General features: G+C 36.8%; 2 protein-coding genes across 9 annotated transcripts in view; both read right to left on the bottom strand.

Moving 5' to 3' along the window:
* The window catches only part of pals1a (protein associated with LIN7 1, MAGUK p55 family member a), a 34,812-nt gene extending 22,327 nt beyond the window's left edge, over positions 1–12,485 (bottom strand). The window contains exon 1 of the mRNA XM_051133729.1: positions 12,334–12,485. The gene's annotated coding sequence lies outside the window, so the exon portion shown is untranslated. The remainder of the gene's footprint in view (positions 1–12,333) is intronic.
* A 1,736-nt stretch (positions 12,486–14,221) lies between these two features.
* Positions 14,222–20,891, bottom strand: part of gphna (gephyrin a) — a 115,747-nt gene continuing 109,077 nt past the window's right edge. For all 8 annotated transcript variants that reach the window (XM_051133721.1, XM_051133723.1, XM_051133722.1 and 5 more), the window contains 3 exons: positions 18,545–18,648; positions 17,512–17,608; positions 14,222–15,609 (listed from right to left, as the gene is read on the bottom strand). In XM_051133721.1, the coding sequence (XP_050989678.1) occupies positions 15,476–15,609; positions 17,512–17,608; positions 18,545–18,648 (335 nt within the window). In that variant the 3' untranslated portion in view covers positions 14,222–15,475. The remainder of the gene's footprint in view (positions 15,610–17,511; positions 17,609–18,544; positions 18,649–20,891) is intronic.

The following is a 20,891-nucleotide window of genomic DNA, read 5'->3' as shown; positions in this document are numbered from 1 at the left end:
TTTAGAAAATGTTATTCCACATCCTACCGAATGTTGTCCTTCAAAACGTGCAAACTGCAATATCTACGTAGGCTATGCTGCAAAAATGCGATAAAATATAAACGTTACATTCTAAAACACAATAATCGCTTTTTAAAGTAGAACTTAAAATCACTAAGGGTGCATTCACACTTCAGTTCTCTTGGTTTGTTTGCTCCGGACCAAAAAAAGAAAACAATACATTTGGTCCTGGTCCACTTAGCGTTCACACTGGCATTTTTGACAGTGAACCTAAAAACACTGAACTTAACAGCATAGTGATACGTTCACAACCTGTTTGATTGGACTGAATTAAGTATATTTTGTGTGGGAACTCACTGAACACCCCAAACAAAAGCTGTGTTTGCCGTAGCCATTGTTGCGTGTATATCTAATTTTTTTCACCACCTGCTAACTCACGAAGAGCTCATAAAATGCACTTTACCTCTTCGTTGCTCCACATTTGCCCTCTGCTCATTTTGGGTTAAAAAAAAAAAAAAAAAAAGTGCAGCCCAGAATGCCTACTCTGCCATGTTGCCGTCAAACAAAAAGACTTGCCATGCCAACCTACTACTGTAAACAAAAGCCTGCAACGTTTGCCCCGCCTCCATGGTCTTCTGATTGGTCCACTGTTTTGGAACTGACATTAATGAGCAGCCCTGTGTGTAAAAGTTTAAATTCTGTGCCACAGCATCTTAAACACATCACTCATGTGCGAGACACTGCCAAAGATGCAAGCGCAACAGTCATAAATGTCTGTATAGCGCCGACTACATACACGGTAGTATGTTTTTAATGGGAAAGTATTAACAGGATTAAAAAAATTAAATAAATAAATGAAATAACCATCATGGGAAAATTACATAAGTTAAGTCCGGTTCAGACATGATTTAAGACCAATTTTACCACAATGTGCATGTCGTAGGGGGTCATGGGGATTTGTATATGACAATGGGCGTTAGGACTCGAGATTCGATCGTTTCATCTAGTGTATCATAGAGTAGGACACGTCTGCGATGCTTCACAACGTGAACACAGAAAGTATAGCATGTTTATTTATTTTTTTTCATCGTACACAAGTACATGACAGAAACACCTTCGTACAAGCTTTCAAACACACCGAAACGAAAAAGACACAATGGTATTGGTCCTGCTAGGTGAAATTTTACAATGGAGGAAATGTTTGTGGAGCTACGGCAACAATACCCCTGCATTTATGATGAGGGACTACCGCGTCAGAGTTAAAAAAGGTAAAATAAAAAGTATTTTACCACAGTTCTCTTTGACAGTCCATACTGTCATCTTCATGCAATCCAGATTTGTGTCCATTGTCAGGTTCTTTCTTTCTTTTTGGGGCTTTTCTGATGACAAGACAGGGCAAAACACGGTGTTTGCTAGGTATTGTTTGTTTACGCTCACAGCATCGTCTAGTCCTGCTGTATCGATGACAGCATGCACGTCGTTAATGGTCCAGTAGCATCATGTAGTCTGACATCTTGTTCACAACACAAGATTTTGAGTCAAAATCACGTAATATGACACAGTGACTGCCGTAACCGACAAAAAAAATTGTGTAGTCTGACCTGGGCTTTAGAGGTTCTGAATTTTCTGAACACCCCAAACAAAAGCTGTGTTTTAGCCATTGTTGCGTGTATATCTAATTTTTTTCACCACCTGCTAACTCACGAAGAGCTCATAAAATGCATAATTGTTCATTATATTACAGTTAATTTACTCCATTACTCTGTTACTTCTCTCATAAAAACACAATTTGTGTTCATACATCTAACAACAAATATCACAAGCATGTCATTATCTGTCAGCACACACATCTGTCAGAGAACCTGACAGGGCAAGTCGCCCTTATCTATATGTTTACGAGCTAGTTTAAAGCTTGTCTAATGTTTAGGACAATTTGGATCTTGCACTTTTCCCACAGCAGCTCACTATGTGCCCTCACTAATTTTCAGAATTGTCTTGCATCGTTTTTGAATTGTAATAGGTTCTCCATACTGTAAATGTGCACCTTCAGAAGAGGAACCCATCCACTGTTGTCCAGGCATCTCTGCAAACCACACTTCTTGTAAGCATGTATTAATTTTAAAGTTATTAAATTTGAAATATTTTTATATAAAAGTCCAAATAGGTATTTAAAACGTGCAGCACTTTTACCGGGCAATTACAGGTGAGCCAATAAGGTCATTCTGCACCCTGGTGCTGTGCAATGAGGCTTTAGTTAATGTTGTTTTACAGATCATGCACACATATGAACGCAAACATGTTCCCACCAACAAGGACCATCTTAATGATATTTCCCCTTCCCCCCTACTGGATGACACAACACGCAGTGAAGAGCCTCAAGACTGAAAAACATATAAATAGAGCCCCGAACCATCTGCTGCTCAAGAGCTTAAGTAGCCTACTTCAAACCCTCCTGTTCCATTCAGCCGCAGGCTGGCCACGACTCAACTACAGCTCGGCCCAGCACGCTAAGCCTCTGGGACATCTGGGTGCTTACTAATAGATTCTTCCCCTTTACACTGGTGTAGGATCAGATCTACCAACTCAAATCCGAATCTTAGCCTGTATTGGCTAAATCATTAGACTGATCTGTGATAAATGCTAATTGGATGGCTAATATTTCCCAGTGTGGAAGAGCAGGGATGAGGCAAGGTAGATTAGGAAGAGAACATTCGTGGTAAATGCAGGTGTTTCTAGCAAGAGCAGGTGCAGCACGGCTGGCCCAGAGGCTGTGGGTGTGTCCTCACCGTGCCAGCCAATAGGACGCGAGCACTAGTGGGCACTCTGTCAACAACCCTGTTGTTTTTCATTCCACCTGGGGAAACGGTTTTGACAGATACTGTGGCTGTGAACACACACTACGCAACACACACAGCGGTCTCTCACCGGCCACATTCCTGGCAAGCTTTTGTAATAGAGTAGTTTCGCTAATGCAAACGAAATGAGAATGTAAACAAAGGTTGTCAAAAACATACATACATATTTCACTTTACACAAGCAGTTATTTTAACTAGTTCTGTTGGAGATGATTTATACAGTCATCATAACAATACCCAATAAATGTCAATCATGGCAATACCACAGCTCTTACGAATAACATGCACTATTCACATGAAGGAGGTTTTCTTCCTTGGTCTGGCAACCTCAACCCTGCACAGGATGAACCTGTTACAGACAGACATGAAACGGCTCGTCCAGAGGAGTGGCAAGTATGGAAAACAGTACCTGAATGCTGACAGGGTGGGAACAGAGCTCTTTTCCCATCATCACCCTCAATAGGTTTTGTAACTATACAATAGTATATCAAAGCTCTGGGGTCTACCACACCTTTACAGTGAAATTGACACACCACAGATATGAATCTCTCTTATCAGAGAACTGGAATTTAACACACAACTGAAAAAGCAATGTCTGGAAAGACATGATGCAGGATAGAGGAAAGCTGGACAGGCCGACACTTCCATGGCTGTCACTGTAGAGGAGAAACAGAGCAGGATCGTTATCTTCCCCAAAGCTCCAGCTCAACATTCCAACACCCCGTGTTTGTGTACAAAAAAAATTCCAGATTCCAGGCTCCTAAGAATCGTGCACGTACCACTTAGTACCAGGAGGGAGAGCAATGCTGAAGAGAGAGTGGAAAAGAAAGGGAAATATGTGGGAAGACCATGGTATGTAAAGGACAACATCAGCACGCCGAGATGAATCACTCTTGGCCTTTGCAGTGCAGAAGAGAAAATAAAACCAACATATGACCTTCAAAGCTATTAATAAGTAAACTATTGTACTTGCTTTCCCTTGACTCACAATTTTAATAAAAGACATTGAGAAAGTCATGTACATGCAAAAGCGTTTAGAAATAAATTACCCAAGAGAACGGCAGGTGTGAAAACAACACTTTGAGGCTCCACCTATCAAGACTAAAGAGAGTACATCAGGTCAACTATACACATTCGCATAAGATTTGTCTGTTCGGACCCCTTTTAAAAAAACAACAAACGCAATCCAGTTCTAAAAACAAATGTAAAAGCAGTGGTTTGGTAAAAAAGGTAAAAGCATGTTTGTGTCGGTCTGAGGAGATGCATTAACAGCCATTCATTCAAATGTACACATTTTTATTGAGCAGTATTTTCATATTAAAAATTAATCTTGGTGTGAACAGGCTATATAGTGATATACTACCCAAAAAAAGAACATTCTGTCACCACCATGTCATTACAAACCGGTATGACTTACTTTCTTCTGTGAAACACAAAATAAGATAATTTGAAGAATGCTGACAACCAGTTTCACTTTTCACTACCTTCCACTGTAACTGTGTCCATACAATGGAAGTCAAGGGGAACCAAAACTGTATCGTTCTTGGAAATATCTTCTTTTTTGTTCCACAGAAGAAAATCAGTGATACAGGTTTGGAACGGCATTTTTTTGGTTTATTTTAAGGCTGGACTTATCTAACTTTTATATTTTTTTTAAACCCAAGTTCCCAAAATGTTGCAATGAGCACTTCTGAGGAAGACCTAACCACAGGAGTTTTCATAGTTTGTAGGATCATGGCATTGCAACTTTAAAAGACAACCCTAACCAGCCTAATTACAGTCATTAAAGAATTAGCTCACTTCCAGAATAAAAATTTCTTGATAATTTTCTCACTGCCATGTCATTCAAGATGTAAATGTGTTTTCTTTCTTCATTCAAAAAGAAATTAAGGTTGAGGAAAGCATTCCAGGATTTTTCTCTATATAGTGGACATCAATAGAGATCAACAGGTGAAGGTCCAAACACAACTTTAAAGGATGCGATTACAGCTGAGGAATAAGCGAAATGTTTGATAATTTTCCAAAAAAAAAAAAAAGCATATACTTTTTAACCTCGTCTTGCACTAGATCTACAATGTGCATGTGCAAATTCACACATTATGGAATTACGTTGGAAAGGTCACATGATTAGTTCTGTATCTGTGTACTCTGGTTCAAAAAGCTTGGGTAGGGTGAAAAGCTCCATCTCATTTTCTCCTCCAACTTCAAAATCTTCCGACATTAGGGGAGTAACGGTACACGTATTCATACCAGCATGGCTGGTATACATGCATTGACTAAAGTGGCCATGATCAGCTCCGGTGGCCGCGTCGGAGCCATAATGCCTCGGAGACTCATGCAGTCTAAACTGGGTCAAGCTGAGCGAAACGAGAGTGAACGCGATCATTCCTTCCTCTTTACTACTACTTTTAACTTGAAATAAACATGAATGAACATTTCATACCTCATGTAATCACTCAATTAGTGTTTCAACTGTGGAAAGATCAATAAAACAGCTTCTAAACAAAACGTCACATAGCGTTTTATTTACCTCAGCATGTCATCAGTGTCCACAGCTCTTCTAGAGAAGAACATTTTGTGAAATATTAGACTGAAATAAAAACGATACTAGACTAAACATTTCGTGAAATATTATCACTAATAAAATTAATTATAACTGAATTTAAAGAAATATTCAATAATATTAAAAGAAAGACCAACTTGTTCAGCAAACCACTGTTTAATAAAAAAATAGTTTTTTTTTTTTCCCCCTCTGCTGTACTGAAATCACACCGAACAGTGACATCAAAACCGAGCTACGTACCAAACTGTCATATTTGTGTACCATTACACCCCTATCCGACATTGATGTTTTAACTCTTTTTGTAAAGGCCGTTTTTGTAAAACCCTTATTCCTTGGCTGGGATTGTGCCCTTTGAAACTGCACTGCATTGCTCCCACTTACGTCCACTATATGGAGAAAAATCCTGAAATGTTTTCCTCAAAAACCTTAATTTCTTTTCCACTGAAGAAAGAGAGATACAAACTTGGAAAAAAAAATCTTGGAAGACATGGGGATGAGTAAACTATCAGGATATTTTTTTTATTTTTTGGAAGTGAACTAATCCTTTAAGTTCATCAGCCAATCTGAAAACCTATCAACTTGTATTGAAAATATTATTTTCACTCAACAGTAAAAAGAATATACAACTACCAGCTTGGCTGTAGAAAAAAAACAGCATTAAAATATTAGCTTGCTTTATAGTGTGCTGATGTGTTGCAATTTATAGCACTGGAAGCCTATTAGACACAGTGCTGGTGATCTGTGGCTCATCCACTCTTGACTGGTTGCTGCACCTGGACCAGCCTGCAATGACTGAGAGATCTGACAGACCCCAAATGGAAACAAGAGATTAATAAGGATTTCTCACAGCTAGCATTAGCCAAGTGACAATCAATAAAAACAAACATTACACAGTTTTTAAGTTAGTGATTCGAGAGCTGCATGCTTTGCTTTCAGGGGTCATGAGTTTGAACACTCAGGGGCCTTGTTGTTATTGTCCTTCACAGGCCTCCTGAAATCTAGTAGGAAAATCCAGGTCTAGACAGAACTGTAGCCCCCTGGCATTTTGGATGGGCTCTCTAGGAGAGTTTGTGGCTTGATAATTCCTAGCCGTGGCGGTCTATAAGGACGGCAGAGCCGATGCATATTGAGAATTCCGCAGGGGACACGGATGGGTCACAGTGGTTCTGTACATTGCTGGCACTGGTCCCAGTCTGCTCCCGTACCACCATCCATGTGATAAAAATGTCCTGTCTACACTTTCATACCTCTCTTCCCACATCAGTGCACCACACACGTCTGAGTACGAAGCTGAAACACTTCAGACTATCAGCCTACTTGTTAGTTCCACACATAACTATATTGATAACATTTCACGCTGGTGTTTGTCACTAGCCCAGAAACGAACTTTAGCGCTTGACCAATACAGGTATTTCAATAGTTAAAGGAGCAGTTCGCTTACAGAACAGAAATTTACAAATAATGTACCCACCCCACCTTGTCACCAATAAGTTCAAGTCTTTCTATCTTCATTCGTAAAGAAATCATATGTTTTGAGGAAAACATTTCAGGATTTTTCTCCATATAGTGGACATCTATGGTGCTTTATCGGTGTTTTATCTTTTTTTGTAAAGGGTGTTTGACCTTCTTTGCGTGTTCGCACTAGTTTGTAAACACTGGGTCGGTACTTCTGCAGCGATGTAGGATGATTTTGAAGTTGGAGGAGAAAATGAGTTGGGAGTTTTTCGACATACCCTAACGGTCTTAAACCGGAAAACACCGAGGTCACGCACACCTACACAACAAAATCTCCAGTGTTAAAATCCTGGTGTTAAGGACTTTTAGAGTAAGGAGTTAAACTTGTGGTGTTGAATTTGAGAGGATTAACACTAGCTAGTGTAAACAGCGCCCTCTGGCCGGTGTAAATACGCAGAGTTACCCTTATTAACACTGTTGAGTGTTATCAGTCACATCCGGGACATTTGCTCGTGTGCGCGCCTCACCCATATGAAATATTTTTTACAGACGCCATTTTCTTTGCTCGCGAGGTGGAGCATAATGAGGACGGAAAACAGCGAAATACAGCGTTTCATCTTAATGTGTTTTGTAATGTAATATCGTTTAATAACGATATTTATGTGCTGTATGTGGCTAAAATTTTCTCTCAGACATTTATATCCACTCGCGATGCAGAACAGACCAGAGTCCTGTGTACTCCTAAACTTTTTCTCAGAGAGATATTTTCTTTCACTCACGATGCAGAGGAGACAAGTTTTATCAAGGAAAACACTGAAAGTAAGTGTTTTATCTAAGTTGCGATATGTATTTTGTAAGATAATATTACGTTAGGATGATATTTATAACGTTATGCTGTTCGCGCCTAAACGTTTCTCACAGATTTGAATTGCAATGCGGAGCTGACGCGGAGGTCGCTTTTAATAGGGAAACTTAAGGGTAAGTGTTTTACCCTATTTAATATATGTATTTTATAACATAACATTGATTAATAGCGACATTTCTGTGTTGTGCACTCCTAAACTTTCGTTTGTTTGTTTGTTGTTAGGACACATACCAGAGACAAGGGTAAGCCACAACTGCATATTTTAAAATTGTTGATTGTCATGCTTAATTTTTTGATTATTAAACAATAATGATAAAAAGTCTGATCTCCTTCTAAAAAATGTATCAAATGTAAGTTTTTGGTATGCTTCCATTTATTTATGTGCTGTCCCATTTATGTGCATTCATTCAGGAGGAGTCCAACCTCAATGCAGAGAGAGATCAGTACGCACTTGGAATTACGACTTCGTTTCTGTTGTTAAAAGACTAATTTTCCAGTAAGACTGACTTTCTTTTTACAATATATATACATACATTTACAGTGAATTAAATGATTTTCCTTGAAGCAGTAGGTCACCCAAAAATGAAAATTGAGTCAACATTTACTTAGCCTTGGCTTTGTGTTGCTCTAACGCCATATGCCTTTCTTTCTTTTTTGGACCACAAAAGGAGATTAAAAAAATGCCCTGAACAATGTTATCCATACGATGTCAGTATATGTCTTCTGTAGATTATTCAAAATATTTTTTTGTTCTTCTTAAAAGACAGAAGGTCCAAAATGATGACAGAATTTTCAGTTTTGGGTGAACTTGAATTGTATTTTATTGTATTGTCTAGATTTAAACTGACAGTCTGCCTCCCAAACAGTAGGAGGTAGATTATTCCAGAGTTTGGGAGCTAAATAGGAAAAGGATCTGCCGCCCGCAGTTGATTTTGATATTCTGGGTATTATTGACTCTGGCCTTCAATCTTGTCAGTTTAAATCTACATTAAAGAGCCATCTCTTTAACCTGGCTTATATGTAATACACTTACACATTTATATAATTCAAATCCGTTAAAGGATTGTTAGGCTGCATTAATTAGGTCAGCCAAAACTGGGAACACATCCCTGAACACATGATGTACTTGTTACATTGTAAGAAATAATGGCATCAATGCTAATATTAGTCTGTTTTGTTCTTATTTCGAAGTCACCGTAGCCACCCAGATCCAGACTGAATCCAGATCAGATGGTCACTGCAGTTCCCTGGATCCAGTCCAGATGGTGGATCAGTACCCCAGAGACGGATCCCCTGCGAACACCTCGTCAACACACCCATTGGCACAAGACCTCTGCTCAATCTGACTTTGTTGCAGCCTAGATTTTGACACACTATTTCCCTGTTTCATTCTGTAAAGCTGCATTGATACAATCTGCATTGTAAAAAAAAAATGCTATAAAAAATGGATGTGAAATTATCCTGTTTTTTATGTTTTTGTTATTTAGTTTTACAGTTTTACAGGAGCACTTTTGAAATGCTCCAAGTGGGAGTGGATATCTTGCTTGGCTGAAAACAGCAGAGAAACACATCTTGTCATGCTGAAAACAAAGCAAAGACTGTTGTTAAAGCTGATAAATGTAAGCATTATAAACCTTAAAACATTAAGAGCACATATGGACCACATAAGAATATTTATTTTGTGCCTTTGCATTGATTTGCCTTGACATTATGATGTTTTAGATCTTGTGAGAACATGTAAAAAACATGTATTGAGAACACTAAATGTGTTTCAATTTAAAAAAAGAAATAAATGTAAACATGTATTGTTTTGTGGGTTTATTTTTTAATATTTTCACCTGAACACTGGTATTGTGTTGACCAGTTACTCCATTAGTGGAGTAACTCTGAGGGAGTTAAATTCACCCGTTAAAATTTGTAGTGTAGGCTTTTGAGGTTAAAAACTTTATAAATTGTAATTTTTTTTAGAAAATAACCAATCATTTCACTAGATAAGACACTTATTTCCTTGGTTTAGAGCCCTTTGAAGCTGCATTTAAACTGCATTTCGGAAGTTCAAACTCAGGGGTACCATAGAAGTCCATTATATGGAGAGGAATATGGAGAGTAAATGTTTTCCTCAAAAAACATTTTCTTTACGACTGAAGAAAGAAAGATATGAACAACTTGGATGACAAGGGGGTGAGTACATCATCTGTTAATTTTTGTTCTGAAAGTGAACTACTCCTTTAAGGCAATGCAACAAAATATCTAGAGCAGGCAATGTTAACGGGCTATAAGCTAGTAGCGGATTCGGGAAATCAAAATAAAATCATAAAAAGGCGTTTAGATTGTTTTTGTTATAGAACATGATATATTCACACGTTATAGAAACAAAAATGATGGTGTACAAAATTTATTTTAAGATAAAAAAAAATAGACGATAAAGAATTAACGGAATTGACAAGCTCCAAACTCAATACACATGACAGCAACAAACCTATCCTACAATATATCCAACAGGCCAACAGTTTTCATCAGTCTGAAGGACTGAAGGAACGTGGCGGTGAGGTAATATGATTCTAGAGCGTGCTGGCATTAACACCTCTCAGTCTACTCTGAAAACAGATACCGTCTCCTTGAAAGAAAGCCCATCTGATTCAGAGCCAAAAACCTCTATCGTCTGTTATAGCATACTTTATTTGCGCAGTAACTCCACACCTGCACCAAACAAACATAACTGCCATAAATAACCCACCACTATCATCATCATAATCAACAACAACCCTGATTCATTTTATGGATCAAATGATCTTTGACTTCAACATACGTACAATGAGCCGGGAGGGTTATATCTGTGGCGGAGCTGATACAGGTTAACTTTGGCCCCCTCTGAAGCTAAATTATATCACAACATGCAGCGAAGACTTATCTTTAAACAACACAGAGCAGCCAGCTGACTCGCAGCTTGTGATCTGAGGAAATGATAAGATTGTCAATTGTATTCCTAATAATGGAATGAAGACATGGATCACAGCCAGACCATGCTGGGAACGGACTTTTCGGTGACATATAAAAAGAAACATCTACAAGAAAAACAAAAACAATCAAATGTTGAGAATGAAACTCTCACAGACTTTTACATTATGTATATTAGTAAACATTTTATTTGTTTGATTTTTTTTTGTAGTGTACTGTAGTGTTCCCACATTGTCTGACCAAAGATTATTCAAGTCGATTTAAAGACTTTTTTCTATGCAAAGACATACTGTTGACAGAGCACAACTACAAAACATTCTACTGAAATTTCCAAAACCTGTGTTGATTTAATTAATTTCTATGGCTTTTGGAGGTGCAAACATCACACTTTTGAAATTCCCCGATACCTTCAGGTTTTCCAGGAATGTAGGAACCCTGAAACCGAGGAATTTTTTTTTTTTTTTTTTGTGGTCAAAATTATTTTCAATAGATCAGCTTGTATTTAATCCAGAATTTAGATTTAGATAAAATTAGTCCTTAATTTATTAAAGTCTAAAAGTGAGGTAACAGTTTGTTATGAAATACATAAACATTTAAAGTGCACGTTGCATGTACTACAGTGACTGTGTGTGAACTTCTGCATCTAGAAACACAAGAAAACATCAACACTGAAAACTCCAAGCTTTATTTCCTTTTTTACTACCACATCAAACTGTCAGAGTCCTTTAAATATATGCAAAAAGAAGGTTGATAAAGTAAACCAGAACGCTTAACACTCCACTTTATAAGCACATAAACACTTTTAAGACGTCTAGTAAACACAGACCAGTGTGTCTAGAATCCGAGACTATTTTCATGAATGACACACGCTCTTCAGTTCATTAATAATGCAAAAATGATCAACTTTTAAACGACTGACTGGTGGAATACATTCCCCTCCACTTCCCCAAGGCAATTCAGCCATAAAATAAAACGATAACGCCCTTTTCCATGTCAGCTTTGATCCATAGTATCCCAGCAATCACTCCAGAGAGAATATGAAGAGTCGCTGATATCAGATTTCTGAAGGTTCCTGAAGGGAACAATGCGACATTTGTGTCCTAATGGCTGTAATGAAGGTAGATGAACAATGGCAGTCCGTGTATCGATCAAAGAAACTTCCACGCAGTTTCAACAGGTTGTGTGAGGAGCTGGATGAATCCCTAGTTTTGGCATGTACTTTCACATTCACAATAACTTAATCCAAAACAGCAGGGTAACTGTCTCAAGACCTAGTGAGCTGCCACTTTTGGGGCAATAAACGCGTCTATGATGCCTAAAAATGCTGCCTATGTAGGCAGCTCATTGGGTTTTGAGAGACAGCCGTTGTATGATCTTGGTATGCCCTCGAAACTCCAAAAATAGTGGAACACTTAACTTATAAATCCTATAAACCGTCTCTTTGATGTTTATTTAGCTTTACTTCAGAGAAATGAGAGTTTGTTTCAGTGTTTTGCTAGATATATTTGCATAGCTAACACAGCTAGCTGGCCACTTCCCGAAGTGCAGCGCTGCTTTCTTTCCCAGGCAACCTGTTGCAAACAACACTTACGCCGCGTTTTAACGGACAAACAACTTTAAAGAGTCGCTTAGCTTACCTCTTCAGTTATATATGCCGTTCCTTTAGTCCAAATAGTGTATGAATATTCCCAAACAAGCGGTTTTGTTCACAGAATAGCGCATTAGATTGTTGTCATATTGTGTGACGGGTCGCTGCGGATCCTGAGTCTCGGGACTGTGTGAAAGACTGACTGACTGACGGAGAGCGGCTCAACAGCGCCTCCGGCAACCGCATGAGACGACGCTTCTGATTGGACAGATCTACCACGCTTAAACTCCATCGTCCAATCAGATGTGGTTTTCCTTGAGAATGCCGAGAGGACGACAAGCCGGTCAGTTTCGACTTGAGATTTTTGAGGCTTCTTCAGTTTTTAGGTTTTAGCCACTCTCAAGTATTGTAGAACCAAAACGTTACAAATAAACTAAAAACTAAACTAAACTAAACTAAAATAGAAAACCATAGCTTTATGTCACAGACTGCTTCCTGCATTGTTAAATAGCAAAGAAGAACACATGTTTTTTTAAGGATGTTCCATTATTTCGTAATATTAGAGGGACTTTAATCATGCTTAAATGAAAATACATTTCAAGAGAGCGGTATCTCTAATAAATTATTTTTAAATAAATAAATAAAAGCGAGTGAACATCCAGAAGACCCAAATTTGGTTCAGGTGCAGGACAAAAAAGAAAGAAAGAAAAAAAGAAAGAAATGAAAAGAAAAGAAAGAATATCTGCACATTAAAACTACAGCTCAAAAATAAATAAATAAATAAAACCAATACAAATAAATAATTAAATTAAAAAATAGTAAAAATAAATAAATAAATTAATAATAATAAATCTAAATATCATCAGGAATTGTGCCTGTTGAACATCTGACTGGTCAAAATGTTGTGCTGTTTGGAAAATATGTTTTTTGGAGCTTTTCTTTGTTTATTACTTTATATTTCTAGTATATTTAAGTATTTTTTTTATATGATTTAATAAAAATTTGAATATTATATATTTTTATATAATAAACATTGATCGTGCATGAAAATAAATGACAGATATGGAGAACTCAAGTCAATCAGCTTTCAGTGTTTATTTTTTTTAAAAAAGAAACTGAACCACATCTTTACATAATGATCAATAATTTCAATTCTTAAACTTTAATAATGCTTAAAGGAAAACACTTAAATTTCAAGATAGTCATATCTCTTATCAGTAAATAAATAGAAAAATAAATATGTGAACATCTAGAAAACTCAAATTTGGTTCAGGTGCAAGACAAAAAAGAAAGAAAAAAAAAGAAAGAAAGAAAGAAAGAAAGAAAGAAAGAAAGAAAGAAAGAAAAGAAAAAGAAAGAACGAATAATGCCTGCACACTGAAATTACAGCTCCAAAAAATGAATAAATAAAAATAAAAAGAATATAAAATAAATAAATACATAAAACTAGTATACATTTAATAGTGTTAATAATAAATGTAAATATGATACATTTTTATAAACATTGGTCATGCATGAAAATAAATGACAGATATGAACAACTCCAGTCAATCGGCTTTCAGTGTTTATTTAAAAAAGAAACTGAACCACGTCTTTACATAATGATCAAGAATTTTAATTATTAAACTTTAATAATGCTTAAAGGAAAACACTTCAAGATAGTCATATCTCTTATTGATAAATAAATAAATAAATAAATAAATATGTGAACATCTAGAAAACCCAAATTTGGTTCAGGTTCAAGATAAAAAAGAAAGAAAGAAAGAAAGAAAGAATAATGTCTGCACACTGAAATTACAGCTCCGAAAAATAAATAAATAAAAATAAAAAGAATAGAAAATAAATAAATACATATTAATATGTAATAATAAATGTAAATATGATATATTTTTATAAACATTGATCGTGCATGAAAATAAATGACAGATATGGACAACTCCAGTCAATCGGCTTTCAGTGTTTATTTAAAAAAAGAAACTGAACCACGTCTTTACATAATGATCAAGAATTTTAATTCTCGCATTAGATCAGTATTACAGAAAATGATATTATAGTACAGAGTTTTTCAATATCTTTTCAATACCATAGTATATTTCCTCAGTAGTGCTGGTCACTTGTCTGTACAATATCACTCTTGCATTTTTTTGACTGTACATTTTATGTAATTCGTTTAAAAAGGCTGTCAGCACTTAAATAAGCTGTGTCTTCATCTTCAAAGTTAAACAAATAAAAGTTTCCAGGGAGCTCAGCCTCTAGGATTGGGCCGGGCGAGTTTAAATGTAAGGGTAGTGGGTAAAATAGAGAGTAATAAGGGCAGAGCTATGAGGGCCAGTTTACTATGAAGTATGTTCTAGACCGAGGTAGCCTGTAGCACAGGACATGCCTCCGGGCGCGCTGAAGTAGCACAGAGTTTACGCGGACCCCCGTCGGTGGTCGTTTTCGCACAAAGTCTGTGCTACCCGGCGGACGCGCGCTGCTTTCTCGGCGTCACGACCACGAGACCTTCCCCCACAGCCCTGGCTTTTGGCACTGCGCACATAAACACGACTCACAAGATAAACGACAAGCAAAGCGGTTTTGTAAACCCTTTATGAAGCATAATGAAGTCTTTATGGAGCATATAATACTAAAGGGAAAGATAGCTGGGTCACCTCGGTGCACTTTGAGGAGCGATGAAAAGATCCAAAGGGATCCCCGCTGTCACCTTGAAGAGCTTTTCATTCCTCAGTGACACATTTTCTACCGATGAGAAAATAAGCTTTCCGATGTATGTGTGACAGGCGCCAACAGCTGTCTATTAAAATGCTACGGCTATCTATAAGTTCTAGCATTGAACACACAAAGCAATTGCAATGAAAGAGAACAGAGTTGCTTAATATGATAATATTCATCATTATATTAATAATCATAATAATTATAACAATATATTACAGAATAAATCTCTTATATTTCATATATATATTCTCACTTTAAAAGGTATATTTTCTGTCTTTGAAATACTATGATGTCTTCGAAGTCGTATTTTCAGAAATTTCACATATTCGTCTTGGTTCGAAATGTTGATTATACTCGATCAACTTCTCCCAAATCAATAAAAACTAGCTGTGCCGTTGCATATTACAGAATAGTAATGATATGTGGACATGCACCACTTTCTTGCTCTGTACTTGGTCTGTCCCCTTGAGATGACATCATAGCCGTCCTATGACCATGACGTCCACGACTTCACCCTTGTGCAACTCCACGTATTGCTCTGTTTTCGGAGGCAACATCAGAAGGCCGTTGGCACTGCGCATGCTCATTAGCCGACTACTCATTTGGTTTCCTGTCAAGCAGAGCACGAAAACGGGTGTTATATGCTTTCTGCATACAATCATGTTAGTTATTTGTAAGCTATATATGCTGTACGCTGTATATAGACATACACTACCAGTCAAAAGTCAAAAGATTTTTAGTGTTTTTTAAAGAAGTCGCTTCTGCTCACCAAGCCTGCATTTATTTGATCCAACGTACAGCAAAAACAGAAACATTCTGTAATATTTTTACTATTTAAAATAACTACTTTCTATTTGAATATATTTTAAAGTGTAATTTAGTCCTGTGATTTCAAAGATAAATTTTCAACATCATTACTCCAGTCGTCAGTGTCACATGATCCTTTAGAAATCATTCTAATATGCTGATTTGCTGTTGAGTACATTATTTTCAGGATTCCTTGATAAATAGAAAGATCCAAAGATCAGAATTTATCTGAGAGAAAAAGCTATTATATTATTATATAAATTCAATGAGAACTTCACTTCCAGAACAACAGTTTACAAATAATTTACTCACCCCCTTGTCATCCAAGATGTTTATGTCTAGGGATGCACCGAAACGTATCGGCCGAAATGCTTGCGCGTTTTGTCAGTAAAGCCGGTTCTGTAATCAGCGGTAAATGCCATCAGGTGCGTGATTTCACGTTGAGCCGTATATACTACACACAGCCGTTGTTCACTGACGAGCTGCGCAAATCCATGTTCATTATCAGTGTGAATTTGCGCAGCTCGTCAGTGAACAATGGCTGTGTGTAGTATATACGGCTCAACGTGAAATCACGCACCTGATGGCATTTACCGCTGATTACAGAACCGGCTTTACTGACAAAACGCGCAAGCATTTCGGCCGATACGTTTCGGTGCATCCCTATTTATGTCTCTCTGTCTTCAGTCATAAAGAAATTTTGGTTTCTGACAAAAGTATTTTAGGATTTTTCTCCATATAATGGACTTCATTGGGGCCCTGATTTTGAAATTTTAAATGCAGCTTTAAAGGGCTCTAAACAATCCCAGCCGAGGAAGAAGGGTCTTATCTAGCAAAACGATTTGTATACTTTTTAAGCACAAAAGCTTGTGTAGCACAGGCTCTGGGATGCGCGTCCACGATGCTACGAATCATGTCTAAATTCATCATCTGTGTACTCCGGCTCAAAAAGGTAGAGTATGGCGAAAAACTCCTAAAATCTTATTTTCTCCTACAACTTCAGAATCGCCCAACATCATTGTACCTTTTTGTTTGTAAACAGCGTTTGACTTACTTGCACTTCCTTAGTCTTTGTGTGTTCGCTTTGTAAACCCTGGGTCTGTAGTTCCGCATGACCTTTCGACATGATTCAATAGTACGTAGCGTCATGGACGCGCATCCCAGAGCCTGTGCTACACCAGCTTTTGTGCTTAAAAAGTATACAAATTTTATTTTCCGGAAAAAATGACAGATCGTTTCGCTATATAAGACCCTTCTTCCTCGGCTGGGATCGTTTAGAGCCCTTAGAAGCTGCATTTAAACTACTTTTTAGAAGTAAAAAATCGGGGCACCAATGAAGTCCATTATATGGAGAAAGATCCAGAAAAGCTATCCTCAAAAACCATAATTTCTTCACGAATGAAGACAGAAAGTCATGCACATCTTAGATGACAAGGGGCTGTTTTTCTGAACTTTCTTTTCATCAAAGAAACCTGAAAAAATTCTACTCAGCTGTTTCTAACATAAAAATGTTTTTGAGAAGCAAATCAGAATATTAGAATGATTTCTGAATAATGATGCTAAAATTCAGCATTAACTCATTCAAATAGAAAACAGTTATTTTAAATAGTAAAAATAGTTTTTGCTGTACTTTGGATCAAATAAATGCAGGCTTACTGTTCAAAAACTTTTGGCTGGTAGTGTATACATTACTAATTATGTATACCTGTGCTCTGTGCCCAGGGTAGTGGTTCCTGGTGGTGCCATGTCAGTATACAGCGATGATATTCAGGACGTGGATCCAACTTTACGTCACAGGACAGCTGGCAAGAAAAGGACACATATTTATGACATCTAAGCAGTACAGAAACACAATGTAAGTCACAAGAACACAGTGATAGACCAAGTACATAAATCAAGTACTGGAGTAATAGTACAGATACCCTAATAAAACATTACTCCAGAAGTATACTCCTTATAAATTTTATGTGAGTAAAAGTGCAAAAGTAAAATGTACTTAAAGGGACAGTTCACCCAATAATGAAAATTACCCCATGATTTGCTCCTAGGTGTATATGACATTTTTCATTCAGATGAATGCAGTCAGAGTTATATAAAAAATGTCTTGGCTCTTCCAAGCTTTAGAATGGCAGTGAATGGCTGTTGAGATTTTGTAGTCCAATAAAGTGCATTCATCTATCATAAAAAGAGCTCCACATGCAATGACGAGCGTGAAAGCTCAGTGGAGAGAGCAAAACAAAACACTGCTCACGAATTAGAAGTACAAAATTAGCATTTGTTAAGAAAAATGTCAAAGGATTTCAATAAAAGCCAAGAGGAAACTGGTTTTCCTTCTGTGTAAACAAAACTTGGTGCTCACAAGACACAAGCAGTTTCAAATATGGATATTTTTCTTACACAAACCATCGATTTGCTTCAGAAACAAGTACAGAGCAAGTTCAGTGAGTTGTTGCCTTGAGAACAGCTGCTATCGGATCAGTCCAATTTGTGAAAGAACTGCAATATGCAATCCAGTTCAACAGGTTCATTGAATAGAATCAGCTCGTTCACAAATTGGGCTTCGCAAGCACGTCTCAGAGCAGGTGATGATTTCTTCAGATCCAATTAACATGGAATGAGTGTTTATGAAATGTAATAAAAAAAAAAACAACTTGAAAAATTCACATAGAGTAATGAGGTAAAAATACTTAGTTACCATCCACCACTTCAAGAACGTGTGCTTTAGTGGTCATACTCACCCTGGCTTTGATGATTGTGGGCCGTGGGTCCAGGATCCCCTGCATCTTTCTTAATGCAGGGATGACAAAGAGGTTACAGGTTACAACAGCTGACACTGGGTTACCTGAGAGAGAAAGAAGAGACGACTGTTGAGGTGAAGACTATGGCTTACAGTTTGGGGTCAGGGGTGGAGGTCTGGGGCAGAATCTCTCTGAACTGTGGATCATCTGTAGTAGAAAGGAATTCAGTCTGTTTCCTGATGTCTTTAAAGCGACAGCTCACTTCCAAAATGCAAATTCTGTCATCATTTGTTCACCCTCATGTTGTTCCAAACTTGCGTTTCAGAGAACATAAAAAGAGACATTTAGCAGAATGTTTACGCTGCTCTTTGACATACAATTCAAATACACAGTAATCAGTGGCTATCAAGCTCCAAGAACAACAAAACACTGTAGAAGTACCACAAAAATTGCTCGAAATCAAGTAGGGATGCACAATATTATCTGACTAATATTGGAATTGGCCGATAATAGCATTAAATGCAAATATCGGCGTCGCCCCGATATGAAAAATGATGCCGATATGTCTTGCCTATAAGAGGAATACCTCTTATAACAAATGCTTAGGGTGTGCTAGCGATTAGATCATGTCAGCAGTTTGGCTCATTCGTGAAGCAAAGTTTTGCCTGAATGGTGATTAGATTCACTGTTTTGGATTGCTGAATTTAATCTGAGAATGCACATACAGAATGACGTGTTCGGTGTGTAATAGAGTAAACAGTAATAGCACGTGCAATGGCAGCAGTGGCAGCCTTCCCTGGGTCCTAATGCCGTTCGGTAAGGCTTTTTAATTTAGCAGGGGGCGCTGTTGGCCTACTTCTAATAAAATGAAAGTAATATACACAAATAACATTTAGACTGTACTTCTGATTAAATAAAGCAATAATTGATACCATACAATTTTGAGTATGTTTTGATGTAAAAGTCAGAAGCTATAGCTTACATGTACAAAAAAAAAGTCACAAACATGACACTTGTAAATTAAATAATGTTGTATGTACTGATTTATTCATTAATGTATAGTATAGTTTTATAAACAAATTATGAGCTCTAAAAGATTTTCAGAATTTTGCTTTAGACCATCTACAAATGTTACATCTTAAAATAAATGTTAGGGTTATCACTGCATTTTTCTAGAAAAAAAAATAATGCAACGATTGATATCGCTTATTTACAGTTATTTTCAAAGCTTCAATGTGCTGTCATTATAAAACAACTTCATTATTGTTTAATTCTAACAAATAAGTTCTTGTTAAAAACTAGCCAAAATGAAAAAATAATTGACTTATAATTTCCAAACAGGAAAAACTAGGTGTTGTTTCCAAACAAAAGGAAATATATTGGTATCGGCGTTGGCTATCAGCCAAAATTAGTTGAAAAATATCGGCATATCGGATATCGGCAAAAATCCAATATGTGCATCCCTAAAATCAAGCAATAGGATCTCAAACCACATTCTTGCACACTACTGTTCAAAAGTTTAGTCTCTGTAAAGTTTTTCATGTCTTTTATGCTCACTAAAGCTGTATTTATTTGATCAAAAATGGCAAAAATGTTAATACTGTGAAAAATGTAAAGTTTTTAATGCCTTTTATGCTCACTAAAGCTGCATTTATTTAATCAAAAATGGCAAAAACAGTGATACTGTGAAAAATGTAAAGTTTTTAATGCCTATTTTTTAATGCCATATTTTAAAACATAATTTATTCCTGAGAAAGAAAAGCAGAATTTTCAGCAGCCTTTTCTCCAGTCTTCAGTGTCACATGATCCTTCAGAAATCTTTTTAATATGCTGATTTGGTGCTCAAATAACATTTCTTATTATCAGTGTTAAAAATAGTTGAAATTATTTTTTGGAAACCGTTACACATTTAGGAATTCTTTGATGAACAGAAACTTCAAAAGAGCCACATTTATTTAAAAAAGAAATTATTTGCAAAATTATAAATGTCTTTATGGCTTTTGATCAATTTAATGTGTCCTTGTTGAATTAAGCTACTAATTATTATTTTTTGTGTGCCCCTTTTGTATACCTGTTATCATTAAATTAAAAAATAGCAGCATTAACATCTCATGAGGTTTGTAGCAACACATGGGTGATTAAACAGTGACAAAATTTTAATTTCTGGGTCAACTGTCCCTTTAAGCAGTCTTTTTGACATCAGAGTTCAGTTTGTCTGGTTGTGTAGCGTGAGTGCAGTGTATGTGAAAGCTGCACTCGCACTAATGATGCAAATGTACATTTGTGTGCATGTACATTTTGAAGCCTAATAATACTAAGGATGGAATTAAACTCTGGTGCATACCAA

The sequence above is a fragment of the Labeo rohita genome, chromosome 17 (genome assembly GCF_022985175.1).
Source record: "Labeo rohita strain BAU-BD-2019 chromosome 17, IGBB_LRoh.1.0, whole genome shotgun sequence".
Taxonomy (NCBI): Eukaryota; Metazoa; Chordata; class Actinopteri; order Cypriniformes; family Cyprinidae; genus Labeo; species Labeo rohita.
This window is presented reverse-complemented; position numbering and strand designations above follow the sequence as displayed.